This window comes from Hemiscyllium ocellatum, chromosome 13 (genome assembly GCF_020745735.1).
Source record: "Hemiscyllium ocellatum isolate sHemOce1 chromosome 13, sHemOce1.pat.X.cur, whole genome shotgun sequence".
NCBI classification, from domain to species: domain Eukaryota; kingdom Metazoa; phylum Chordata; class Chondrichthyes; order Orectolobiformes; family Hemiscylliidae; genus Hemiscyllium; species Hemiscyllium ocellatum.
In genome coordinates, this window is record NC_083413.1 from 23,836,475 (window position 1) to 23,850,934 (window position 14,460).

General features: G+C 41.5%; 1 protein-coding gene across 5 annotated transcripts in view; it reads left to right on the forward strand.

The window, feature by feature from the left end:
• slc2a2 (solute carrier family 2 member 2) overlaps window positions 1-14,460 on the forward strand; it is a 113,322-nt gene that overhangs the window by 39,889 nt on the left and 58,973 nt on the right. The window contains exon 11 of one of the 5 annotated variants that reach the window (XM_060834636.1): window positions 6,799-6,930. The exons of 2 other annotated variants lie outside the window; for them this stretch is intronic. In XM_060834636.1, the coding sequence (XP_060690619.1) occupies window positions 6,799-6,885 (87 nt within the window). In that variant the 3' untranslated portion in view covers window positions 6,886-6,930. Of the gene's footprint in view, window positions 1-3,428; window positions 5,175-6,798; window positions 9,008-14,460 lie in introns of those variants that run through there. 2 more of the 5 variants (XM_060834635.1, XM_060834634.1) reach the window with 2 other exon arrangements.

Below are 14,460 nucleotides of genomic sequence, written 5' to 3' on the forward strand. Positions count from 1 at the left end.
TGCCCATCCTAATCCCAGTAAATAGGTCCCAGTCCAGAGATTTGCAGATTACAGATCTTCAGGTGAAGAGTCAGGTTTCTTTGACATCAGTTTCTTCCCTAATTACCAAACCAGATGCAAAATTCCAGACACTCAACACCCTCTGGGTGAGAAAGCTTTTTCTCATGTCTCCTATAATCCACCAACCAATCACCCTAAATCTATGCCGAGGTTTTATTCAGGATTTGTTCTGCATTCACCTTAGTGGAATGTAAAGTCAGCAAACTAATTGGTGGATCGGATCATATCAATTTCCCTGATTGAACAGTTGAATGAAATTATATCCTAATTTAGAGATCTCTCTAAATTCTATATTCCAGCCTATTGCCATGGTCTTCAGTGTCCAGGTGCAAACGCATCCAATCCCAGTTAGGCAAGAAATCCAAAGAGTGGAAAAATGGAGTAGTGCAGCATGAAAACAGACCCTTCAGTCCAACTAGTCCATGCTGACCATGTTCCCAAATGAACGTAGTCCCAATTGCCTGCATTAAGCTTATATTGCTCCAAACCTTTCATATTTATGCATTTATCCAAATGTTGTTTAAACGTTGCAACTGTAGCTGCATCTACTAAACCATTTCTATGTAAAAACGTTGCCCCTCATGTCCTTCTTAAAACTTCCTCCTCTCACCTTGCAAATATGCTCCCTAATTTTGAACTCCCCCCACCCAAGGGAAAAGGCCTTTGCTCTTCACCTTATCTATGGCCCACACAATTTATAAACCTCAATAAGATCATCTCTGAAATTCCTACACTCCCAGCCCATCTAGCCTACTTTTATAACTCAAACTCTCTATTCCTGGCAACATCCTGGTCAATCTTTTCTGAACCCTCTCCAATTTAACCATATCATAAGGAACCAGCATTATACACAGTACTCCAGAACAGGCCTCACCAGCACCCTGTACAGCCTCAACATTACATCCCAACTCCCACACTCAAAGGTCTGATCTGTGGTGAATTTGGAAGCTGTGGGACACTATCTCAATCTCCAGCTCGAGGCTTTTCCCCATTACAATGAATGTCAATCTAGAAAGTAGATTGATGCATCAGATTTATCCACTGGTCAGGAACTATAGTTGACAAAAGAAACTAGTGACATGACAGCTGTTTCACTTGAAGCAGACAAGATTGACAGGCGATGAAATTAACAATTATAAAGCAATGAAGGATTTTGACATGTTGAAAGGGTAAAAAGTGCATTAAGTTGGAGCTTAAGCAATGAAGTGTCACAAATTATTCTAAGATTGTGAAAGAGTAATTTCTTTCACAGAGCATTTTTAGAACATGGAAATACTTTAAAATTGTGGATTGGTTACAACACAGGGGGACATTTGGCTTGTACAGCCATAGCTGCCTCTAGGCAAGCGCAACTCACTTGCCATTTTGCTGTATCCCTGAAAAAGATTCCTCTTGAGGTGCCACAGGAAGTGCTTGAACCAGAGAACATTGCACCTTCCAAAGGAAAATTAGGTCGATATTTGAAACAGAGGAATTTGCAGACCTGGAGGGAGAGAATGGTTTCAGGACAATGGGATTGATAGAGAGCTATGGTGAGATAGAGGGATTAGTATTAAGTTCATAGAATCATTGAGTCTCTACAGTGCAGAATGAGGCTATTTGACCCTTCGAATATGCATTGACCCCCTAAAGAACATCCCACCCAGATCTGGCCACCTCCTCTAACTCCAAAACCCCATATTTACCATGGCCAATTCACCTATACTGCACATCTTTGGATTGTGAGAGCAAACCAGAGCACCCAGAAGAAACCCAAGGAGAATGTGCAAACTCCACACAGTCACCCAAGGATAGATGCAAACGTTTCGTCCCCTGGCTAGGAGACATCATCAGTGCTCTGGAGCCTCCCGCAAAACGCTTCTTTGATGTTTCTTCCAGTATTTATAGTGGTCTGTCCTTGCCGCTTCCGGGTGTCAGTTTCAGCTGTCTGCTGTAGTGGTTGGTATATTGGGTCCAGGTCGATGTGTTTGTTGATGGAGTTTGTGGATGAATGCCATGCCTCTAGGAATTCCCTGGCTGTTCTCTGTCTGGCTTGCCCTATGATAGTAGTGTTCACGATTCACAAGAGAAGAAGAAAAGGATAGCCAACTCCCATTCCTAGACGTGATAGTACAGAGAACACCGAACGGGGAATTCACCACAAGGGTACACAGGAAAACAACACACACAGACCAATTCCTAAACTAAGAAAGTAACCACCCCAACACACACAAACGAAGCTGCATCAGGACACTATTCAAAAGAGCCACAACACACTGCAGTACACCAGAACTGCGAAAAGAGGAAGAGGAACACCCTTCAAGGTATTTGCCAAAAACGGATACCCGCGCAACTTTATCAACAGATGCCTAAGAGATAGACCACGGAACGAGGACATGCCACAACCAAAAGGACTAGCCACACTACCATACATCAGGAGCGTTTCAGAACTGACAGCCAGACGACTGCAACCCTTAGGACTCATAACGGCACACAAACCAACAGCCACGCTCAGACAACAACTTACTAGAACAAAGGAGCCAATACCCAACATGAGCAAAACTAATGTAGTTTACAAAATACCATGCAAGGACTGCACAAAACACTATATAGGACAAACAGGAAGACAGCTAACAATCCGCATACATGAACATCAACTAGCCACGAAACGACACGACCAGCTATCCCTAGTAGCCACACACTCAGACAACAAGCAACATGAATTCAACTGGGAAAACACTACTATCATAGGGCAAGCCAGACAGAGAACAGCCAGGGAATTCCTAGAGGCATGGCATTCATCCACAAACTCCATCAACAAACACATCGACCTGGACCCAATATACCAACCACTACAGCGGACAGCTGAAACTGACACCCGGAAGCGGCAAGGACAGACCACTATAAATACTGGAAGAAACATCAAAGAAGCGCTTCACAGGAGGCTCCAGAGCACTGATGATGTCTCCTAGCCAGGGGACGAAACGTTTGCAACAAAAACTTCCAGCTCGGCGAACAGAACCACAACAACGAGCACCCGAGCTACAAATCTTCGCACAAACCTTGAACCCAAGGATAGAATCAAACATGGGTTTCTGGTGCTGTGAAACAGCAGTTTTGTTCCTGATGAAGGGCTTATGTCCGAAACATCGATTTCCCCTGCTCCTCGGATGCTGCCTGACCTGCTGTGCTTTTCCAGTACCATACTCTCGCATCTGCAGTCCTCACTTTCCCCTAGCAGTATTGGACCAGTTTGCTTTCCGTTTTGCTATAAACGTTTGTGGGCGTATAACTCAAGTACAAATTGGGAACTATTTCTGATTCAATCCTCTTCAGGCTGATTGATCACTATTTATTTTGAAGACATTCTCTCCACATTTTCTCCACAGGAGCTGTGTGGTCCTTACGTATTTGTCATTTTTGCTGGGCTGCTCTTTGGTTTCACCTTATTCACGTACTTCAAAGTGCCCGAGACAAAAGGAAAGACATTTGAACAGATCGTGCAAGGATTCCGACGAAAGAAATTGTCATCAGCCCAACTCAAAGCTTCCGCTACTGAACTCGAACATTTGGGCAGTACAGAGGCCTAATGGATGGACAAAGGGAAAAGATCAGATTCTGAAACTTTCTATTGTGCATATTGTGGTGAATGGATTCAAATTAAGACTGAAACAGGAACCATGTTAAAAGGTCTACCAGTACCTCGAGGGAAACATGTTGGAAAATCGCTGTGCATCTTCCCTTGCTGTTCGATGGAACCAGAACCATCTACAATGCATATTGATATTGTACGAAGAATGACTAAATGAACACAATTAGTAAAACAGATTTCCCAGTGTGGGCTGGTGCTAGTCTGGGCTGGATCCCAGTGTAAGCTGGATCACAGTGTGGCCTGGATTGTCTCTTTGCCCTTTGTTCCAGTGCTGTCCTGGAGGTGGATGCACAAGATCATTCTGTCAACTGTCCATGATTAACCTTAAATTTCTGGTGACTCCAGGTTAATTTCTGGATTCTGGCGTAAATTGCCCTGGAGGGTTATCATCAATTTCTTTCTCTGTCTGTTTTCTTTGAACACTTACACTTGAAAAAGTTCGGAGTTGGGGAGAAACAAAAAGTTCTTTTAAGTGACAGTTGAGCATTAATCAAATCACTGGAGATGAACACTGATGACATTAGGGCACAATAATAATGGTGCTAATGAGAAACAGTTTGAGATTACTCTACGTGGAATTAGTGGATGAACACTTACCTTGTTTAAATGAAATTAATTGCCCAATTGGAGTAAAACAGAAATGAACTCCATTGTGTTCTTTGGATTAGCACCATCTGCTAAAATGAGGGTGCCATTTCAGATGAACCATAAAGGATTTTGGAAATAGAATATAACTTTTTTAGGGAAGGAGTGAAGTGGTGCCTATTGCGCACTCTGCCTGATCTTTTCTTCACTCATGTTAATGCAAAGGGAAATGGCGATCTGATGTACATTCATTGCCACACAAGTTGTGATTTTTCCCTACTTCCTTTTATTGAAGGTCATGCTTTTTGATGTGTTATTGCCATGCAGCTTTAAAGTTATTATTAACTACCCAACAGTATTCTTAAATCTTGTCGAGAAGAATATTAGCAAGAATTTTGTGCTTTTAATGATGTCATCATTAGCCTTTGAAGTTGCCAGCAACTTCTGCCATGCACAGTTAAACATGGAAATCCAGAAATTGCTGTTTTCTGCTCCTCTGCAGGGTGCACTGTTGAAGTGTCTGTAGGTGACAATCTGTCAAAATCACTGACTGATGAAAATTGTACCTTCTAAGTTGTAATCTTGCTGTTAACAACCCACAAAATGTCACACCTCATTGAAACCTTCCCAGGTTTTTAAGTGCATTTAGTTACAAAAAACCCCCCAGAAATTTCTGGAAAAACTCAGCAGATCTGGCAACATCTGTGCAGTGAAAGCAGATTTAACGATATGGATCCAGTGACCCCCTCTTCACAAGGACCCGAAATGTTAACTCTGCTTTCTCCCCATATCTGCTGTCGGACCTGCTGAATTTTTCCAGAAATTTCTGTTTCTGTTCCTGATTTCCAGCATCTGCTGTTTTTTGTATTGTTCATATTTAGTCACAAGTATTGCTGAACAATCAAAAATTTTATATAATGGAATAAAGGAAGAAGTTTAATAAACGTTTAATAAAACAAAACATAGTTTTACAATAATATTGCAAAATAGTTTTAAAAAGTGAAGGATAATCAGTATATTCCTATTCTTAGGTTGCTTATTTGATTGCATCACAATTGCTGAATGCATGGAGATACCCTAGACTGGATGCCAAGTTCAAATTAGCATTGGGAAAGGGGAAGTCCCCACCAAAGATATTGTTGGAGCTGGGTTTTCGCCAAGATCTGTGATCTGAGTCATTGCTTCTCCATTGACCAGAAGAAAATATATTTTGCACAGATTTAGGCCATTTGAGCAGTATGCACTGCTTCTCCCTACCTCCTACTTGTAGTCCTTCTGTTATTCTGGTTTGAAAAGGGGGTGATGGAATACTGTAAGTCTGTGGAGGAGATCATAGGTGGAAAAGTACTTATGTAAAGTTTCTAATTAAATAATTCATCTATAATTGTTCATTTCTTTTATAGTAACTTTTGCCTGATTGCTAAAGCACTGAAAATGGGTGAATTGAGGATTGAACTGAATCTTCACTGGTGGTTTATTGGCATACCAGGCTCTGGGGAAGCAACAATTGAGGTATTCATTATTTCTTTCCTCAAGGTGACAGACTTTGTTTCAGTCACCAGCCCTGAACCCATCAGCCATCAGTGCTCAATCCAATCTTTTGCCTCTGAGAGCCATTTTAGAATGTTTAGGATTAATTTTGCAACATTAAGCATAGCATAGGTGGAGCCGTGGCTCAGTGGTTAGCACCGCTGCCTCACAGTGCCACGGACTTGGGTTCGATTCCACTCTTGGGCATCTGTCTGTGTGGAGTTTGCACATTCTCCATGTCTGCGTGGGCTTCCTCCAGGGGCTCTGGTTTCACCCCACAGTCCAAAGATGTGCAGATTAGGTGGATTGGCCATGTTAAATTGCCTAGAGTGTCCAGGTTGTGTATGTTAGATGGATTAGTCATGGGAATTGTCGGGTTACAGGGATAGGATGGGTCTGGGTGGGATGTTCTTCACAGGGTTGATGTGGACTTGAAAGGCCTAATGGCCTGCTTCCATGCTGTTGGGATTTTATGATCTCACTCCTGATCTTAAAAGATACAATCATAGGGAGAGTGGCATGGAGTTGGATTAGAGAGGGATGGGCAGGCTGAGTAGGTATTCAGGGTAGTTGGCCTGGTTATTGTGATCAGGAAGTGATGATATAGAATAATGTACACCAGCAATTCATGGAAGCTGATCCACAGAGCAGCATATTACTCACTGCTTGCCTCTCAGTAAATGTCATCTGCTATGCAGAGATTTATAATGTTTGAGGATTGATTTAAGTCCCATTAACACATCTAGTAGTATTTTTTGAAAAGACTCATGTACAATTTATTAAATTAATCTGTTAACAGACTGAACAGTTGGTTACTGGAATTTACTTCAAGACTTTTGATTATCATGATGTCATATGCAACAAAGAAAGCCTCTCTGATGTACTGCATTTTATTAAAACACATTACAAAAGGAGGAGAGTAGGAGAAGGGATGAGTTGTTGTGTCCAGTTGGAGTTAGAAGATTGCATGCTGTTCATTTCTACCATTTCAGATTTGCAGCTTTCTTCCCAACCATTCTGAAGAAGGATCGCACTGGATTCAAAATGTTAACTTTGGGTGGAATTTTCCACTCCCTTGAGTGGCATGGGGAAGAATGTTAGAAAGATACAACTAAATGAAACAGGTTGGAAAAACTCTTGATTTTCCTTTCAAGCTTCAAACACCAATTTCAGAATTTCACTAGAAATTCCATGCATTTGCCTCACATTATTAGCCTAACTCATTTTATTCATGTGCTATTTCAATATTTCTACTCTTACTTGAGAAACGTAGTATATGCAGACTTCCAAAAGGCATTTGATAATAGTGTCACACAACAAACTTGGGTGACAAGCTATAGCTCATAGAATAAACACGGACAAGAAAATAGCTAAGGAGCAGGAGAAAGATTTGTAGCTCAGCTCTCTCGGGGTAAGTTTTGGAACCCTTCCTTTTCCTAATAGCTGTTAATGACCTAGACCTTGGTGCTTGGGAAATAAATTCCAAGGTTATGGATGGTTCAAAGCTTTGTAAGCACTGTAAACTGAGAGAAGGACAGTGAAGAAATGTCAAAAGGACATTAACAAATTGATGGAGTGGGAGACAGATGGCAAATGAAGTTCAATACAGGGAAAATGTGAGGTGATAAACCATGGTTGAAAGAACATGCAGAGACAGTATAAAATAAAGCATGCTACCCTAAAGAGTGTGCAGCAGGATATGTGCAGAAGAGTAAATATGACAGGGTACGTGAAGGGACCAGCCATGATTTGTTAAAGATACAGAGAGTGCAGGACCAAGGAGGTTATACTGAACTTGCAAGAATCAATTGTTAGACCACAGATGAAGCATTTTGTGCGGTTTTGGGCAGAACACTTCAACCAGGATATAAATACAGTGGAGAAAGTGCAGAGGAGGTTTACAAGAATGATTCTAGGGATGACAAATTTCAGTTATGAGGCTAGATTGAAGAGGTTAGGATTGTTCTCCTTGGAGAGAGGAAGGCAAAGAGGAGATTTGGTGCAAGTTTTCGAAATTAAGTGGGACTGGACAAAGTAGATCGAGAGAAACTATTCCTGCTCATTCCAGATTTAGAACCATAGGGCAAGAATATAAGATAATTTGTAATCAATGTAAATGTGAGGTGAGAAAAAACATTTTCACACAGCAAGTCGTTAGGATATGGAATTCCCTGCCTCGATGTGTGGTGGAGGTAGGCACAATTCAGGCAATCAAGAGGGTATTATGTGATTTAAATAGAAATAATATTCAGGATTATAGGGCACAGGTAGGAGATTGGCACTGATTCATAATGTTATTTTAGTGTACCAAGGCAGATAAGGTGAACCAAATTACCTTTTTTTATCCTAATAAATATACAGTTCCGCAAGGCCAATAGCCAGGCAGTGGAATTCTCCACTGTTGCTGGCTCCCCAGGTGTAGGGCACTATAGCCTGCACCCACATTGTTGTAAGTGCCCTGACCACAACCTGCCAAATTCATAGTTTCCAGTTTATCAATGTTCAATTGAATTAGGAGATCTGGGAGCTGGCAAGCTGGGAATGACCATGATGCCTATGTAATAGACAATCACAAGTCCCTGCTTCTAGCCAAGATCCTTGGGTCAAATAAGGATAGCTCCTAGGAGACAAGGGCTATCCCCTACAAGCATAGCTGATGACTCTTTTACAGACTCCCCTCCTTATGATGAAGTTTTGACGCCTGGATCGCTTCAGCATGGCCTAATTGTTTTAAGAGACCATCTCTTTTCTTTAGGCTGTGGACTGAAAATTAGAAAGATTGACACAGCCTTTAAAAGTGGAGAATGTACAAGAGTTATCTGCAGTTTGGAAAATAAACAAATGAAGCTAACTGACGCATGAGAGATAATGTTACATTTTGGGGACATTCAGGTCACCTGAACTAATTGCTGTTGGAGCAGTAATAACTCCCTAATTGGTCAGGTTGTAAATTAACATGGACTTTGTAAGGGAAATTAAAAACAAGAAGAAACAAGGAAATCTCCAGTTATTTCTCTCTCTCTCTCTGAAAAGTAACTGACTCTAAACTTCTACCTGAAGTACAGAAAAATTATGTTCAGAGTCACTGAAAGAAACAATTGTAAAATCAAAAGGCAAAAGGAAGACCCTGTGTGTGCATGTGTGTAAGTTTACGATGTACAAGTTTGAATTTTGTTTCTTTTACTATTCATGTTGAAGTACATAACAATAAATCATGTATATTTTCTCTGTTGCTGAAGGAACCTGATGTAATTTGCTTTTGTCCTGAGAAAAACACACAGGGGAGGACAAGGTAATCATGGCTGACAGGGGAAATTGGAGCAGCGAAAAGCAAAAGAGAAAGCATTCAATGCGGTGAAAACTAGTGGGAAGCCAGAGAATTTGGGAAGCCTTTAGAAACCAGCAGAGGATGACTAAAAAAGCAAGAAGGGGGCAGAACATGAAATATGAGAGTAAACTAGCTAGTGATATAAAAGAAGATTGCGAAAGGTTTCTTGGAGTTATAAGAGAAAGAAGCAGGAGTGGACATTGGACTGCTGAAAATGAGTCTAGAGACGTAGTAACGGGAACAAAGATATAGCAGAGGAACTGAAGAGGTATTTTGCCTCTGTCTTCACAGTGGAAGACACCAACAGCAAACCAGAACTTCAAGAGAGTCAGGGATAGAAGTGAGTGTAGTGACCATCACCAAGGAGAAGGGGCTGGGGAAAGTGAAAGGTCTGAAGCTGAATAAATCACTTCGACCAGATGGACTACACATCGGAGTTCTTAAGGAGTTGGCTGACGAGATTGTAGAGCATTGCAGGTGATCTTTTGGGAATCACTGCAGTCAGGGAGGGTTCCAGAGGACTGAAAAAAGGCTAATATAACACCCTGGTTTAACTTCTTAAGTTAAGAACAAAAGACGTAAAATTGTAATCTGGTTAGCCTGACCTTGGTCATTGATAATATCTTAGAGTCCATAATGAAGGATGACATTGTGGAGTGATTGGAATTGCATGGTAAAATCGGGTTGAGTCAGCATAGCTTCATCAAGGGGAGGTCATGCCTGACAAATCTGTTGGAATTCTTTGCAGAGATGACCAGCAAGTTACTCCCTGCCATAGGAAAGATATTAAACTTGAAAGGGTTCAGAAAAGATTAACTCTGATGTTGCCAGGGTTGGAGGCTTTGAGTTATAGGAAGTGGCGGAATAAGCGGGGCTACTTTTTCTGGAGCATTGGAGGTTGAGTAGTGACATTACCGAGGTTTATAAAATCATATGGTTGCATGGATAGGGTGAATGGTCAAAGAATTTTCCCTGGGTTAGGGAAATCCAAAACTGGAGGGCATAAGTTTAAGATGAGAGGGGAAAGATTTAAAAGGGAGCTAAGGGGTAAGTTTTTCATGCAGAGGGTGGTGCGTGTATGGAATGAGCTCCCAGAGGATGTGGCAGAGGCTGGTACAATGACAACATTTAAAAGGCATCTGATTGGTATATGAATAAGTGTGGTTTCGAGGGATATTGGCTAAATACTGGCAAATGGGACTAGATTAATTCAAGATATATGGTTGGCATGGTCAAGTTGAATTGAAGGATCTGTTTCCATGCTGTACATCTTGTACATTCTTCAGTAGACAAAGGAGAGCCTGCAGACGTGATCTGTTTGGATTTCAGAAGGCCTTTGATAAGGAGGCGCACAAGGGGCAGCTGAATGAAATAAGAGACCATGGTGTTAAGGGCAAGATATTGGCACGGAAAGAGAATTAGCTGACTGGTAGAAGACAGAGAATGGAGATAAAGGGGATTTTTTCAGGATGGCAGCTGGTGACCAGTGGAGTTCCAAAGGGATCGGTGTTGGCACCACAATTATTCACGTTATACATTAACAATCTGGACGAAGGAACTGAGGACATTGTTGCTAAGCTTGCAGTTGAGATAAAGATGGATGGAGGAATAGCTAGTGTTGATCAAGTGGGGAGGCTGCAGAAGGACGTGGTCAGTCTAGGATAATAGGACAAACAAGTAGTAGATGGAGTACGATCTGAGAAAGTGTGAGGTTATGCACTTTGGTAGGTATAATAGAGGTGGAGACTATATTCTAAATAGGGAAATACTTCAGAAATCTGAAGCAGAAATTGACTCGGGAGTCCCAGAACAGGATTCTCTTCAGGTTAACATGCAGGTTCAGCTGGCAGTTAGGAAGGCAAATGCAATGTTACCATTCATTTCAAAAGGACTAGAATACAAGTGCAGGGAAGTACTGCTCATGATGTATAGGGCTGTTATCAGACCACATTTGGAATACACTAAGCAGTTGTGGGTCCCATATCTAAGAAGGATGCACTGGCATTGGAGGGGATTCAGAGAAAGTTTACAAGAATGATCCTGGAGATGACAGGCTTGTCATGTGAGGTGCAGTTGAGGACTCTGAGTCTGTACTTGATCGAGTTTACAAGGATGAGGAGGCTCTGATTGAAATGTACTGATTAGTGAGAGGCCTGGATGGATTGAATGTAGAGTAGATGTTTCAAGTAGTAGGTGAGACTAAGACTGAAAGCATAGCCTCAAAGTGAGTGACAGCTCTTTAGAACTGAGATGAGGAGAAATATCTTCAATCACAGCATGGTTGATCTGTGAAACTCATTGCTGCAGAAAGCTATGGAGGCCAAGTCATTGAGTGATTTTAAGACAGAGATAGACCGATTCTTCATTAGTGAGAGGATCAAGAAGACAAGAGAATGGGGCTGAGAAATGTATCATCCATGATTAAATGGTGGAGTAGACTCGATGGGCCAAATGGCCCAATTCTGCTCCTCCATCTTATTACCTTATGGTAACAATTAGGCAGTCAAATTGGGATTTTTGGTAGTTTAATTAAATTCTCGCATTCATGGGAAGTCCAGGAATAACGGGGGTTGATTTCCAGCATCAGCCAGTGAGTTGTCACAAAGTGTAGTCCATGAAGGATGAGTTACATCATTTTGCTATGCTGTGTCATTCACAACTGGAGCTGACAAAGTGAGAATGCCCGGAATGTAGAGGACATGGGGGCTCGATAGCAATCTTCTGAGGATGAAGATAAGGATGAGGATTAGGGCATTAACTGGAAGGAAAATATCCAAGAGGGCATGGCAGAACAAAGCATGAAAAGCCAGAAATAATTTAATTGAAATCCATTTCCAGAATGAATGAGGTGGATTTGTTCATCCTTTAATTGACAAATTTCTGTGGTTTTCTGGCAAGCAGCTCTGCTTAGTGCATTGGACATGCAGAGCTGGTTATTTGTGAAATCTATGACCTTTTCCAGAGGATAAATGTTTTCTTTTATCCATCTGATTATACGTTTGATATCCTTCGGCAATCTCACTTTCAAGTATCTAACCATTACTTGTCTTATTGACTGTAAGGGAGAAAGCAGCAGTCAGTGAGATACTCCACAAATATCACATGGTATAAAGGTTAAGTTTCCCTTTAGGCTTCATTCAGCATATAGTACCAAGTATGCAGTGAAGGCTGCCATGACAGGCTCCACTTTGCGAGTAATCTTTGAGGCCTCTGCTTTTGACCCTTCCTTCATTGGCTACCATCCAACATTTCAGAATGTTTGTCAATTGCTCAACTGCTCTGAAATGCTTCAGTATCCTTAAGTTAGAGTTTAACTTGAAAAAGGCAATACTTCATGTTGTGATCTGTTGCGAGAAATTGCACATTATGGACAGCAGACATATGAACTGCCAGACTTGAATGACAGTGAATTTTCTTGAAAAAAGTGATACAAAGAATGAATCTTTTCCTCCAGGGATGTATGGAATCACAACTGGTGATTCTAAGCGTGGAAGAAATGTGCAATCTCGGTCCCATGTCTACATTGCTTTTAACCTTAGTGTTGTCTGTATTAAAGTCCAATGTCTTGGCTGCAGTCATCAATGTCACAGTTCAAGGATCTCTAACATCTGAGGTTATCTGCAGTCAAGGAGTCTATTTCTTGTTAGCAGTGAGCAATACATGGCAATTACAAATTCTTTTATCTTTCAAAACTAGGTATGATCGTGACAAAGTCACTTGGATAACCATTTTATATTTTTTTTAACTGGAGGTAGGGAGTCTACCACTGTACTACAAATAAACATTTTAAGAGTGCAAATGCACATATATGTGTATTAAAAAGTGGAACATAATTACAGTGATGTGTCACGCTTGCCATCTATATGTCCTCATTAAGTATTTTCTTTCTTTCCTTCTCACTACATCTCAATAAAGTTTCAACTTCTGCAGCTGGTGTGGAGGGAGTCTGTTCTGTAGTTGGACTTGTTGCTATGGAAGATTTGATCAGTTGTATCTGGAGGCGTCTGGGCCTAGAGGATCCTAGCCTTCTGAGAGTGTCTTGCCCATAGAGAGTCATAGAGTCATAGAGATGATTAGTATGGATATAGACCCTTCTGTCCAACTGGTCCATGTCGACCAGATATCCCAACTCAATCTAGTCCCACATGCCAGCACCCGGCCCATATCCCTCCAAACTTTTCATATTCATGCACTCATTCAAATGCCTTTTAAATGTTGCAATTGTACCAGCCTCCACCACTTCCTCTGGCAGCTTATTCCATACAGGTACCACCGTCTGTGTGAAAAAGTTGCTGTTTAGGTCTCTTTTATTTCTTTCCCCTCTCACCCTAAACCTATGCCCTCTAGTTCTGGATTCCACCAAACCAGGGAAAAGACTTCATCAATTTATTCTATCCATGCCCCTCATAATTTTGTAACCCTCTATAAGGTCACCAATCAGACTCCGACACTCCAGGGAAAACACCCCAGCTGGTTCAGCCTCTCCTTATAGCTCAAATCCGCCAACCCTGGCAACATCCTTGTAAATCTTTTCTGAACCCTTTCAAGTTTCACAACATCTTTCCGATAGGAAGGATACCAGAATTGCATGCAATATTCCTGCAGTGGCCTAACCAATGTCCTGTCCAGCCGCAACAAGACCTCCCAACTCCTGTACTCAAACTCTGACCAATAAAGAAAAGCATACCAAATACCTTCTTCATTATCCTGTCTACCTGTGACTCCACTTCCAAGGAGCTATGAACCTGCACTCCAAGGTCTCTTTGTACAGCAATACTCCCGAGGACCTTACCATTAAGTGTATACATCCTGCTAAGATTTGCTTTCCCAAAATGCAGCACCTCACATTTATCTGAATTAAACTCCATCTGCCACTTCTCAGCCCATTGGTCCATCTAATCAAGATCCTGTTGTAATCTGAGATAACCTTCTTCGCTGCCCACTGCACCTCCAATTTTGGTGTAATCTGCAAACTTACGAACTATACCACTCATGCTCACATCCAAATCATTTATATAAATGACAAAAAGTAGAGGACCCAGCACTGATCCTTGTGGCACTCCACTGGTCACAGGCCTCCAGACTGATAAACAACCCTCCACCACCACCACCACCCTCTGTCTTCTACCTTTGAGCCAGTTCTGTATCCAAATGGCTAGTTCTCCCTGTATTACATGAAATCTAACCTTGCTAACCAGTCTCCCATGCCTTACTGAAGTCCATATAGATCACATCTACCACTCTGCCCCTCATCAATCCTCTTTGTCACTTTTTCAAAAAACTCAATCAAGTTCGTGAGACATGATTTCCCACGCACAAAGCCATG